Below are 12160 nucleotides of genomic sequence, written 5' to 3'. Positions count from 1 at the left end.
CCAGCGCCAGCCCTGGGCGCAGAGCGGGACGCTGGGGTCCGCCCCCGCCCTGACTGCGGGGCGGGGCCGCACCTGCTGCCGCTGCCGGGGCTACGCCGCCGCCGGGGCTGTTGCCGCGGCGCACCTGGCTCAGGTGAGCTGCCCCGCCCCAGCCCGGCGCGAGCCCCAGGTCCTGGCAGCAGGTGAGTGGCGGTCGCCATCAGACCCGCGAAGGTGAGTGGAGGTCGCAGTCCTCCCAGAGCCGCTGCAGGCCTGGAGTCGGGGCCCGGGGCGCTGCTTGTCCCTGGGCGCGGTCTCTCAGGAAATGGCTCGGGGCCGGGGAGGTTCCCGCGTCGCCCGGAAGCCCGAGCTCGCCCGCGTCCTGGCCCTTTCCAGGGCTGGGGGAAGGGAGGAAAGTGGGCGAAGGGGGCGGGGGCCACCCTTTCCTCTGCCCGACGTGGTCAGCGGCTTTTTGGTGACCCTCGCGCAGAACAGAGCGGGGCTAGGAGCGCCGAGGCGCGCAGGGATCCCACCTAGGTTCCCCAAGCCTGGATCCCAGCTCGAGGCTTCCTGAGGCGCCGAGGGCGGACCAAGAGTCAGGCTGGGGCCCGAGCTCGCCCGGCGCCGGGTGGAGCTTCCGCCATCCGCGCGCCTCTGCCCCGGCCGAGCGCCCCGAGCCGCACCCCCGTGCCCGCCTCCCGGCCGCGTCCTCGTTCTCCGCCCTCCTCACTTGGAGGGCGCCCAGGGCGCAGGTGGGCGCGGGGTAGGGGAGCGAACCAGAGCCCCTCGGCCTGCGGGGCCGCAGCCTTTTACCCACGTTCCTGCTTCAGGACAGGCGCTGGGGGCCCAGCGCGCACGGGGAGCGGAGGGGGGGCGCGTCCGAGCTGAGCGGGAGTCGCCTGCAGGGTGCTGGGTGCTGAGCGTCGAACCCACCAGGCAGGGGCGGCCGCGGACCGAGGACGCTGGCTGGGTCTGAGGGCGGGAGGAGCTGGCGCTTTCTAAGAACCTCAAGGTGCCCAGCAGAGTGCGGTGGGCAGTGCGAGGCGACCAGGGCCAGGCTTGGACTGAGATTCTGGGCGCCTCGGAAGAGCTGTGCGGGCGAGGGTCGGAGACTTTGTGGGTGTTCATGCTCACCCTGGACGGTGGACCTGGGGGCTCGGGGGTGCAGGACGTTAGCAGAGAGAGGGAAGGAGAGGGTGCCAAGCCAGCCCTGAGAGATGGTGACGCCGAGACCGGGTGCACAGAGCAGCCGCCGAGCCGGGGCTTCACAGTTGGCGGCTGACCCCAGGGCCTGTGCTGGAGGCCCTGCTCCTGCTTCCTGCGGGGGTGCCCTGGGCCCTGCTGTGCCTGCTTCCTGACCTGCAGTGTGGGGAGAACCTTCTTGAGGGGCTTCCAAGGACCCACTTCAAGGAGGGGCTGGTACCAGGCTCTGTGGGGGAAGGGGTGCTGTCTTTGGGACCCTGAGCCCAAGGCCCACCATCACCCAAGGCTGAGTACCGGGACAAAGGAAGGTCCTAGCAGGGCTGGGACTCAGTCAGACAAGTACGTGTAGAAAGCCTGCTGCTGAGAGGGTGCTCAGCCAGGGCCGGGAGGCTGGATGGCAGCCCTCCACAATGAAGCCCTGCCCCCATGTGGCTGAGGGAAGGGCCAGGGTCCAAAGGAGACCCTTGTCTGATTCTGTGGGCAATACCAGCCACCGGTCACTGGGTCCCCAGTCCCAGGTCAACCTGGGGGCTGTCAGTTTGGTGACAACAGGAGATGCCATCTGCCCCTCATCTGCTCTGAGCCAGGAGCCTCGGCCACCTGTGTTTGCCCCTTATTTGGAAAAGGGGGCGCTGCCCTCCCACCCCAGCCTGAAGGGAAGGTCCACAAGATGCCATAGCCCCTTGTAACTGCTCACCCATCGGGGGAGCCATGTCTGGGAGAGGGACGGGGAGAGGGCGGAAAAGTTCTGCTGGAGCCCCATTGTTGACTGGGAGTTTCTGAAGGCCCTGTTCCCCGGGGTCAGAGGTCAGAGACACATGGGGGAGCAAACCGGCCCCTTGGCTCCTGAGTGTGAGGTCTAGTAGCATCTGGGAGGCATGCCGCGCGGTCCCCGGTCCTCCTTGTATGTGTGCAGGGTGGCCCTGGCAGGGGTCTCCTGGCTGGAGGACCCCCCACCCATTACCCCCGGAACCTGCCCCTTTGAGCACCCCCCACCCCACAACACACACGCACACACACGCACATTGCACACACGCACACACACTGCGCACACACACACATTGCACACACACACACACACACGCTGCACAGAGGAAAGTGCCGTGCCTGGGTGGGTTGGGGCGGGCCCCAGAGGAAGGAGCCGCTTGACTCAGAGCTACAGGAAGAGCCCGGGCAGGCGGGGTGAGAACCACCAACTGCCCGTCCTCCCGCCCGCCTAGGGAAGGGGTGGGTGCCTGGGTGGGGTTTAGGGTTAGGAGAGGATGTGACTGCAAGGCCAGGAAGCTACAGGGAAAGTTCTGATCAAAATACACAAAGACACAAGCCAGGTCCCCACCGCGCTTGGCATCCATAGCAGCCTTGGTGCTGTGGACACTCCCTGGGGCCCAGCGAAGGGGAGAGTTTGCTCCCAAAGGCACACCAATGACCAACATTTGCCCCCCGGAGGAAAGAACTGGAACCAGGTGACTGCCTCCCCCGCTGCTCTGAGTGAGCCTGTGTCAGGGCCTGGCTGAGAGGAGGCCCACGGCGCCCAAGACCCATATGCATGCATGTGTGTGCATGTGTGTGTGAGACAGAGCGAGGGGCAGCAGGAGGCTGTGTCGCATCAGCGGCCAAGGGTGGGTGTCAGGTGCAGTGTGTGTGCTGTGGGGTGCCTGTGGTCCTAGGCTCTGTGACAAGCGTTGCAATGGGTGTTGTATATACTCAACAGTTGTGTGAGGGGTCTGCAGCCTAAGCTGTGTGCAGTGGTAATGGGAGGTGTGTGTGGTAGGAAGTGTGCTGTGTAGGAGGTGCAAGTGTGCACACGGGCTGAGACTGAAGCTCTGTGCAGGTGCACATGGGCCAGAGGGCTGTGTGTATGTGATGTGTGCAGGGGAGGAGGGGCAGAGGAGAGGGTGCAGGGGAAGTTAGGGAGGGGAGGGGGTACAAGGAAAGGTGTGCAGGGAGGGTGCAGGGGAAGGTAGGCAGAGGAGAGGGTGCAGGGGAAGGTGTGCAGGGGAGAGGGTGCAGGGAAAGGTGGGGAGGGGAGAGGGTGCAGGGGAAGGTAGGCAGACAAGAGTACAGGGAAAGGTAGAGAGGAGAGAAGGTGCAGGAGGAGGCAGGCAGAAGAGAGGGTGCAGGGGAAGGTGGGGAGGGGAGAGGGTGCAGGGGAGAGGGTGCAGGGGGAGGCAAGCAGAGGAGAGGGTTCAGGGGAGAGGGTACAGGGGAAGGTGGGCAGGGGAAGGTGGGGAGGGGAGAGCATGCAGAGGGAGGCAGGCAGAGGAGAGGGTGCAGGGGAAGGTGTGTAGGGGAGAGGGAGCAGGGGAGAGGGTGCGGGAAGAGGGTGCAGGGGAGGGTTTGCAGGGAGAGGGTGCAGGGGAGAGGGTGCAAGGAGAGGCAGGCAGAGGAGAGGGTGCAGGGGAAGGTGGGCAGGGGAGAGGGTGCAGAGGAGGGTTTGCAGGGGAGGGCACCTGCTTTCTTGCTGTGCTCATATCCTGGCAGTCTGCCCTTGACTTCCAGAAGGCTCTGAGGCTGCTTTTGGAGGGAGGACTTTGAGGTCTGAGCTTGGGGCGGTCACGGAAGCACTGCAGGAGATGCCAGGGGTTCTGCTGAGCTGGGGGTGTGACCTCCCGGGCTTGCTGTGAGGGGTTGGTTTCCTGGGAAGTGTGTGCTTTAAGGACCCTCAGTGGGTGGTTCCCCTGGGTCAAGGACTTTCCTTGGAGTGTCCTCCACCGCAAAGGACTTCTTCAAGGGCCCCCCTTGCCATCCCCCATGGGTGTGTGCCTCATGCTGTATCGGTTCCCGAGGAAACTGCCAAACAGTCAAACCTGGGGCCTCTGGCTGTGCTTCACCCATGGAGAGGGAATAGGTGGCAGGCTAAGAGGACTGTCCCTGCCACCGCCTCTGGGGCCTTAGCGGGGAGGAATCCTGAGGGAGCTGGGGTGCAGAACCTTAGGCTTGATCCCCACATCCCCACTTCCACTGTGTCCCTGCAGCAGGGAGGGGAGTAGACAGTCAGTGCCTGTTGGATAAACAGGGTGACCCTGTGGCATCCAGTGAGGAGAGGCCCCTGGGGCCCTGGGCTGCCAAGGAAGAGGCTCTGGGCTTCTCCCTGCAGCCACCTCACTGAGGAGCTTTGGGAGACTTGAGGTGTGTGTGGCTGCTGCTACGGGCTGGGAAAGGACACGGGACCCGAGACCTCCATCCCCACCGGGCGCCGTTCACCCTCCGGCCTCACAACCGCAGGGCGAGGCTAAGCTGAGGGTTCCCAAGATGTTTCCCGAGGTGTTTCGAGGTGTCTGTGCTCACGTGCACTCCTGACTGTAACCAGACGTGGGCCAGAGCTGGGCACCGCCACCCCGACTGTATCCAGACATGGTCAGAACTGGGCACCCCCCCCCCGACTGTATCCAGACATGGTCAGAGCTGAGCACCCCCACCCCCGACTGCATCCAGACATGGTCAGAGCTGGGCAACCCCCTCCCCGACTGTATCCAGACATGGTCAGAGCTGAGCACCTCCCCCCGACTGTATCCAGACATGGTCAGAGCTGAGCATCCCCCACCCGACTGCATCCAGACATGGTCAGAGCTGAGCACCACCCCCCGACTGTATCCAGACATGGTCAGAGCTGAGCACCCCCCCACCAACTGTATCCAGACATGGTCAGAGCTGAGCATCTCCCACCCGACTGCATCCAGACATGGTCAGAGCTGAGCACCACCCCCCAACTGTATCCAGACATGGTCAGAGCTGAGCACCCCCCCACCGACGTATCCAGACATGGTCAGAGCTGAGCATCCCCCACCCGACTGCATCCAGACATGGTCAGAGCTGAGCACCACCCCCCAACTGTATCCAGACATGGTCAGAGCTGAGCACCCCCCCACCAACTGTATCCAGACATGGTCAGAGCTGAGCACCCCCCCACCGACTGCATCCAGACATGGTCAGAGCTGGGCACCCCCCCCCAACTGTATCCAGACATGGTCAGAGCTGAGCACCTCCCGCCGACTGCATCCAGACATGGTCAGAGCTGAGTTCCCCCCCAACTGCATCCTGACATGGTCAGAGCTGAGCACCTCCCGCCGACTGCATCCAGACATGGTCAGAGCTGAGCACACCCCCCGACTGCATCCAGACATGGTCAGAGCTGAGCACACCCCCCCGACTGCATCCAGACATGGTCAGAGCTGGGCACCCCCCCGACTGCATCCAGACATGGTCAGAGCTGAGCACCCGCCGCCGACTGCATACAGACATGGTCAGAGCTGAGCACCCCCTCCGACTGTACCCAGACATGGTCAGAGCTGGGCACCCCCCCGACTGCATCCAGACATGGTCAGAGCTGAGCACCCGCCGCCGACTTCATACAGACATGGTCAGAGCTGAGCACCTCCCGCCGACTGCATCCAGACATGGTCAGAGCTGAGTTCCCCCCCAACTGCATCCAGACATGGTCAGAGCTGAGCACACCCCCCGACTGCATCCAGACATGGTCAGAGCTGAGCAACCCCCCCAACTGCATCCAGACATGGTCAGAGCTGGGCACCCCCCCGACTGCATCCAGACATGGTCAGAGCTGAGCACCCGCCGCCGACTGCATACAGACATGGTCAGAGCTGGGCACCCCCTCCGACTGCATCCAGACATGGTCAGAGCTGGGCACCCCCCCCCGACTGTATCCAGACATGGTCAGAGCTGAGCACCCCCCCCGACTGTATCCAGACATGGTCAGAGCTGAGCATCCCCCACCCGACTGCATCCAGACATGGTCAGAGCTGAGCACCTCCCGCCGACTGCATCCAGACATGGTCAGAGCTGAGCACCCCCTCCGACTGCATCCAGACATGGTCAGAGCTGAGCACACCCCCCGACTGCATCCAGACATGGTCAGAGCTGGGCACCCCCCCGACTGCATCCAGACATGGTCAGAGCTGAGCACCCGCCGCCGACTGCATACAGACATGGTCAGAGCTGGGCACCCCCTCCGACTGCATCCAGACATGGTCAGAGCTGGGCACCCCCCTGACTGCATCCAGACATGGTCAGAGCTGAGCACCCCCCCCCAACTGCATACAGACATGGTCAGAGCTGGGCACCCCCCTGACTGCATCCAGACATGGTCAGAGCTGAGCACCCCCCCCCAACTGCATACAGACATGGTCAGAGCTGGGCACCCCCCCCCGACTGTATCCAGACATGGTCAGAGCTGAGCACCACCCCCGACTGTATCCAGATATGGTCAGAGCTGAGCACCCCCCACCACGACTGTATCCAGACATGGTCAGAGCTGAGCACCCCCCCCCCGACTGTATCCAGACATGGTCAGAGCTGGGCACCCCCCCCGACTGCATCCAGACATGGTCAGAACTAAGCACCCCCACCCCCAACTGTATCCAGACATGGTCAGAGCTGAGCACCCCCCCCCCACGACTGTATCCAGACATGGTCAGAGCTGAGCACCCCCCCCCCCCGACTGTATCCAGACATGGTCAGAGCTGGGCACCCCCCCGACTGCATCCAGACATGGTCAGAGCTAAGCACCCCCGCCCCCGACTGTATCCAGACATGGTCAGAGCTGGGCACCCCCCCCGCCGACTGTATCCAGACGTGGTCAGAGCTGGGCATCCCCCATGGTGTAGGTTACATCACTCACAACCCTGCCCCAAGGCCAGGCTGTGTCTCTGGTACTGCAGCACCCCCTGCAGTGGCAGCTCTGTTGAAGGAGACAGCCAGGAGTGAGGCCAACTGCCATCTCGGGAGACAGGGTCCCACCTGGTGTTCGTCCACTGCACCCCGGGGCCGTCATGGTGGCCCCAGGACCAGTGGAGGCGATCCTGGACTTGATGGCCCCTCCCCGTGGCCCTGGGCTGCGTGAAGTGGTGCCCATTCTGGCCACGTGTGAGGGGCTCAAAGAGACACCCTGCTAGCCTCCGAGAACTCTGCCAGCATCCATGCGGCTGCTCAGGGTGGCATCTGGTCAGGGCCAGTGCTGTCTGTGGTCGGCAGTTACTGGTTAACTCATCCTGTTCCTGTTTAACTTGTTCCCTGGGGATGGCGGCAGCCTCTGACCTGTCCAGGTGCCCTGTCCAGCTGACTGCAAGGACAGAGAGGAGTCCTGCCCAGCTCTTGGATCAGTCTGCTGGCCGAGGAGCCCGGTGGAGCCGGGGGTGACCCTGGAGCCCAGCCTGCCCCGAGGAGGCCCCGGCTCAGAGCCATGCCAGGTAGGCAGGTCAGAGAGGGATGGGCTTGAGTTCCCCACTCCCACCTCCTGCCCCTCAGGCTGGCTCCACATTGTGCATCCTGCTCTTATCCCAGGCACTCTGCCTGGCCACATGCCGGGGGTACAAAGGCCCCTGCTCACCCCTCCCCCTGGGCCCTTGGCCCTGAAACCAGGGCGAGTGGTGAGGATGAGCCCTGCACCCTCTCCTGCCCCAGACTAGGCTCATGAGGGTCAGTAAAGCCCCAGGAATGCTAGGAGTGGGCACTGCTGGGGCCCACAGCGGGGTGTGGCCGATGTGAGCTGGCAGGAGACCATACCCTACTGAGAAGATGGTGGTTTGACCTCCCGCTAGGGCTCATCACCCTGATGTAAAGATGAACAAGTTCAGGCCTCAGGTGGTGGGGAGGGCTTGCCTGTGGCCAGGAGCAGAGGGCCCCAAGACCCCCAAGGCAGGAATGAGGCCAGCTGCTCTAGGCACCCAGCTCTGCCCATCCAGGTGGAAGGTGCTGGCACACTGGGCATCTGGGTCCCCAAACCCACTGGTGCCCACACTCTCTGCAGATTCCCCAGCAGAGGCAGGCCAGGCTGAGGGGTGCAGTGCCCGGCCCTTCCTATGAGACAGACATCATGGTGTCACCAGGGGTGGGCAACAGGTGCATCTGGGAAATGGGGGGCTGGACTCACATCCTGGGTGGACAAGCAGCCAGATGGGGCTTGAGCGTGGGCCTGGGGCAGCTCAACTGTGGCCACTGCTCTCTGTCCCCTCAGCACAGGGTGGGCGGAACACCCAAAGCCTGGCCACTACTGGGGGAAGACGTGCCAAGTGCTAAGCCTGTCCCCACGGGACTCGTGGGCAGACATGGTGTGACTGCCAAGCCACACAGAGGCCTTATTTCTTCCTGCACCATGGACCACTGTGGAGGTGGTGGGGCCAGGCACCCTGGCACAGCTGACCCACTGTGTCCTCTCTCTTCAGGTGTCTGTGATAGGGCCCCTGACTTCCTCTCCCCGTCTGAAGACCAGGTGCTGAGGCCTGCCTTGGGCAGCTCAGTGGCTCTGAACTGCACGGCTTGGGTAGTCTCTGGGCCCCACTGCTCCCTGCCTTCAGTCCAGTGGCTGAAAGATGGGCTTCCGTTGGGAAATGGGGGCCACTACAGCCTCCACGAGCACTCCTGGTAAGAGACCCGGGTATCCAGGGTCAGAGTGACCTCTCAGACATGCCAAGGGCAGTGGTCTCCCTGACCTATGCCTGGGTCTGTAACCACCTGGCCAGACATGACACGAGCAGAGTGCCTCTGTGGACCCAGACGGAGGGTCAGTAATGTCAGGGACAGACCCTCGGGTCTGCATGGCCCCTGTAGGCACACACCTCGTAACTGCCTAGGGCTACGGGTGTCAGCAAAGTCTAGGGTCTGAATGAATGCCGACCATCTGGCCAAGTCTGTGATCAAAGGACCTCCAGGCCCCAGACCCAGGACTGGGACGGCTGTTCTGAAACAAATCTGCACCCCCTCCAGGTTCAGGTCACTTCTCTTGGCTTAAGGCCCAAGAACCACCCAGGAGGCCCAATTCTGCAGCCTCCCTGGGTGAACCCAGACAGGTGGGGTTCGGGGGTGTCCACTGGTATCCCCAGTCGACCCTGACCCTGGCTTGGTATCACCAGGGTCAAGGCCAACCTGTCAGAGGTGCTTGTGTCCAGTGTCCTGGGGGTCAACGTGACCAGCGCTGAAGTCTATGGGGCCTTCACCTGCTCCATCCAGAACATCAGCTTCTCCTTCACTCTTCAGAGAGCTGGTGATGGGGGTTTCCCAAGGTGGAGGGTAGAAGGGGACCTAGACCTAGTGAGGCCCAGGGATCTTGAGGCTTGGGGGCTGCTGGAGGGGCAGCAGCTCAGGCAACCCATCCGCAGGCCCTACAAGCCACGTGGCTGCGGTGCTGGCCTCCCTCCTGGTCCTGCTGGCCCTGCTGCTGGCCGCCCTGCTCTATGTCAAGTGCCGTCTCAACGTGCTGCTCTGGTACCAGGACGCGTATGGGGAGGTGGAGATGAACGGTGCGTGGGGCCCGCGTGGGCGCGAGGAGGGGTCTCCACGGCCTCCCTGAGATTGCGCTGCTGAGCTCGGCTTTGGAGGCGTGGGGCGGGGAGGGGTTAGCCCCCGGGGGCTCTGTGCAGCCCGGCTGGGGTTAAAGTCCGGGGCGGGTCTGCCCCTGTGTACGTGGGAGATGGTTAGGGGTGTTGGGGACCCCGAGGGCTGGTGTGAGGCCTCGGGAGCCATCGGGGTGACTGGCCGCCGTCCGCAGACGGGAAGCTCTACGACGCCTACGTCTCCTACAGCGACTGCCCCGAGGACCGCAAGTTCGTGAACTTCATCCTAAAGCCGCAGCTGGAGCGGCGTCGGGGCTACAAGCTCTTCCTGGACGACCGCGACCTCCTGCCGCGCGCTGGTATCCCGGGCCCCGCCCCGTGCCCCGCCCACCCGGAGGTCCCGCCCCGCCCCATGCTCCGTCCCACCCGGGGCCCCACCCCCACCATCGAGCTCCGCCCACCCCGAGGCCCCGCCTCAAAAACCCGCCCCACCCCGCAGGCCCCGCCCCTCCCATAGAGCTCTGCGTCCGGTGCCGCCCCTGAGCCTCCGGCCCCGCCCCTCCCCCGCCCCCGCCCCTGCGCCGCCGACGCCCGCCCTCCCGCAGAGCCCTCCGCCGACCTCTTGGTGAACCTGAGCCGCTGCCGACGCCTCATCGTGGTGCTTTCGGACGCCTTCCTGAGCCGGGCCTGGTGCAGCCACAGCTTCCGGTGGGTCCCGCGCGAGGTTGGGTGGGCCCCAGCTTAGCACCCACCCCCCTGACGGTCCCGCCCCGCAGGGAGGGCCTGTGCCGGCTGCTGGAGCTCACCCGCAGACCCATCTTCATCACCTTCGAGAGCCAGAGGCGCGACCCCGCGCACCCGGCGCTCCGCCTGCTGCGCCAGCACCGCCACCTGGTGACCTTGCTGCTCTGGAGGCCCGGCTCCGTGGTGCGGAGCAGGCGCGGGAGGGTCCGGGGCTAGCGGCGGGTTAGAGATGGGCGGTGCCCGGGCTCCAGGCTGGGACCCCTCCGTGGGGAGCTCTGCGGCACCACGCTTTGTTAATGGGCCCTGGGGGGAGGTTCCGCTGCCTGGGGCCCCGGTGGGGGGAGCCGCCCTTGAGGCCCCCGGAGCCACGGAATAGCTGTCGCAGGGCGTGGAACCCGTGGGCAGCCGCAGGTGTGCTCTTGGGGGCCAGGACGCCAGGGGCTTCCGAGGTGTTCACACCTGCAAACCGCCCCGACCTGGCCCCCAGACTCCTTCCTCCGATTTTTGGAAAGAAGTGCAGCTGGCGCTGCCGCGGAAGGTGCGGTACAGGCCGGTGGAAGGAGACCCCCAGACGCAGCTGCAGGACGACAAGGACCCCATGCTGATTCTTCGAGGCCGAGTCCCGGAGGGCCGGGCCCTGGACTCAGAGGTGGACCCGGACCCTGAGGGCGACCTGGGTATGCCCGCCCAGCCCCACTCCCCAACTGGAGAAGCTCAGCACAGGGCGGAGTGGGGACAGGCACAGGGCACAGGGCCTGGAGGGGCTCCAGGTGTTGAGGACTCTTCCTGGCACCGAGGGCCCCTGCACGGCCTCTCTGCCCTGGAGGTGCTCGGCCCTCGGTCTGCCTGGGAACTTCCTGGGCCTCACAGGCCATCACAGCAGGGGGTGAGCAGGGGCAGCCCCTGGCAGTGGGTCTGGGCCAAGGCTGTGGGTGGCCACCGCAGGCGTCTCGGTCTCCCCACCCCAGGTGTCCGGGGGCCTGTCTTTGGAGAGCCATCAGCTCCACCGCACACCAGTGGGGTCTCGCTGGGAGAGAGCCGGAGCAGCGAAGTGGACGTCTCGGATCTCGGCTCGCGAAACTACAGTGCCCGCACAGACTTCTACTGCCTGGTGTCCAAGGATGATATGTAGCTCCCATCCCAGAGTGCCGGATCATAGGGACAGTGGGGGCCAGGGCAGCGGCGTCGCTCCTCTGCTCAACAGGACCACAACCCCTGCCAGCAGCCCTGGGACCCTGCCAGCAGCCCTGGGAAAAGGCTGTGGCCTCAGGGCGCCTCCCAGTGCCAGAAAATAAAGTCCTTTTGGATTCTGCTGGGGCCTCAGTCTCCTCCCGTGCGGCGGAAGGTTTCGGATTCGGCTTCCCTCTGCGGCTCTCTCAGCCCTCCACCCCTCCTCTCTCATCCCCACCCCTCCCTCTCTCATCCCCACCCGCCAAATCACCAAATCTGCCCTCTCTCCATCCCCCTTCCTAAGCCAGCTCAGGCGTGTCCCGTGCTTACAGTAGCCTCCTTGGGCCTCCTTGCCTGGTCCCTGGTTGGGGACGTGACTCTTCCTAGACCCTTCCCATGCAGGCAGATCCTGGATGGGGGCAGGCTCCTTAGAGACCTCAAGTTCTGAGCTTCACAGAAACTTTCTGTTTTAAGACTATCCACAGTAACTTCACAACTAAATGGCCTGGCTCTGGGTGAGATGGATGGGGGTGTCCGAGAGCCCACTGGACCCCAAACCTCAGGCAGGCAGTGTGAGAGCCCCTGGTCCAGGCAACTCCAGGCCCAGGGTGGGCGGAGGAGGAGTTGGGTTCATTTGCCGCATGAGTATAGCCCACGAGGCAGCCACCCTCTTCCCACTCCAGTCACCCCTCTACTCTCGCCCCCAGCTCTGCTCCATCTGTGCCTGTGGTGCACCTGCTGTCCACCCTGTCCCCTCTCGGCCCTGAGGTGCCAGC

General features: G+C 64.5%; 1 protein-coding gene across 4 annotated transcripts; it reads left to right on the top strand.

The window, feature by feature from the left end:
• The first annotated feature begins 18 nt into the window (after window positions 1–18).
• Window positions 19–11526, top strand: SIGIRR (single Ig and TIR domain containing). Of its 4 annotated transcripts, none has more exons than XM_016919956.4 (10): window positions 19–213; window positions 7229–7388; window positions 8364–8562; window positions 9051–9181; window positions 9297–9437; window positions 9686–9829; window positions 10076–10178; window positions 10247–10397; window positions 10702–10891; window positions 11183–11526. In XM_016919956.4, exons 2-10 carry the CDS (start codon window positions 7382–7384, stop codon window positions 11344–11346), a joined length of 1230 nt encoding a protein of 409 aa, XP_016775445.1. In that variant the 5' UTR covers window positions 19–213; window positions 7229–7381; the 3' UTR covers window positions 11347–11526. The 4 variants fall into 4 exon arrangements, with proteins under 4 accessions (XP_016775445.1, XP_016775446.1, XP_063639673.1 ...); XM_016919957.3 differs by having other exon boundaries at window positions 103–182; XM_063783603.1 differs by lacking the exon at window positions 19–213 and adding an exon at window positions 2474–2645.
• The last annotated feature ends 634 nt before the right edge of the window (window positions 11527–12160 follow it).

The sequence above is a fragment of the Pan troglodytes genome, chromosome 9 (genome assembly GCF_028858775.2).
Source record: "Pan troglodytes isolate AG18354 chromosome 9, NHGRI_mPanTro3-v2.0_pri, whole genome shotgun sequence".
Classification (NCBI taxonomy): Eukaryota; Metazoa; Chordata; class Mammalia; order Primates; family Hominidae; genus Pan; species Pan troglodytes.
This window is presented reverse-complemented; position numbering and strand designations above follow the sequence as displayed.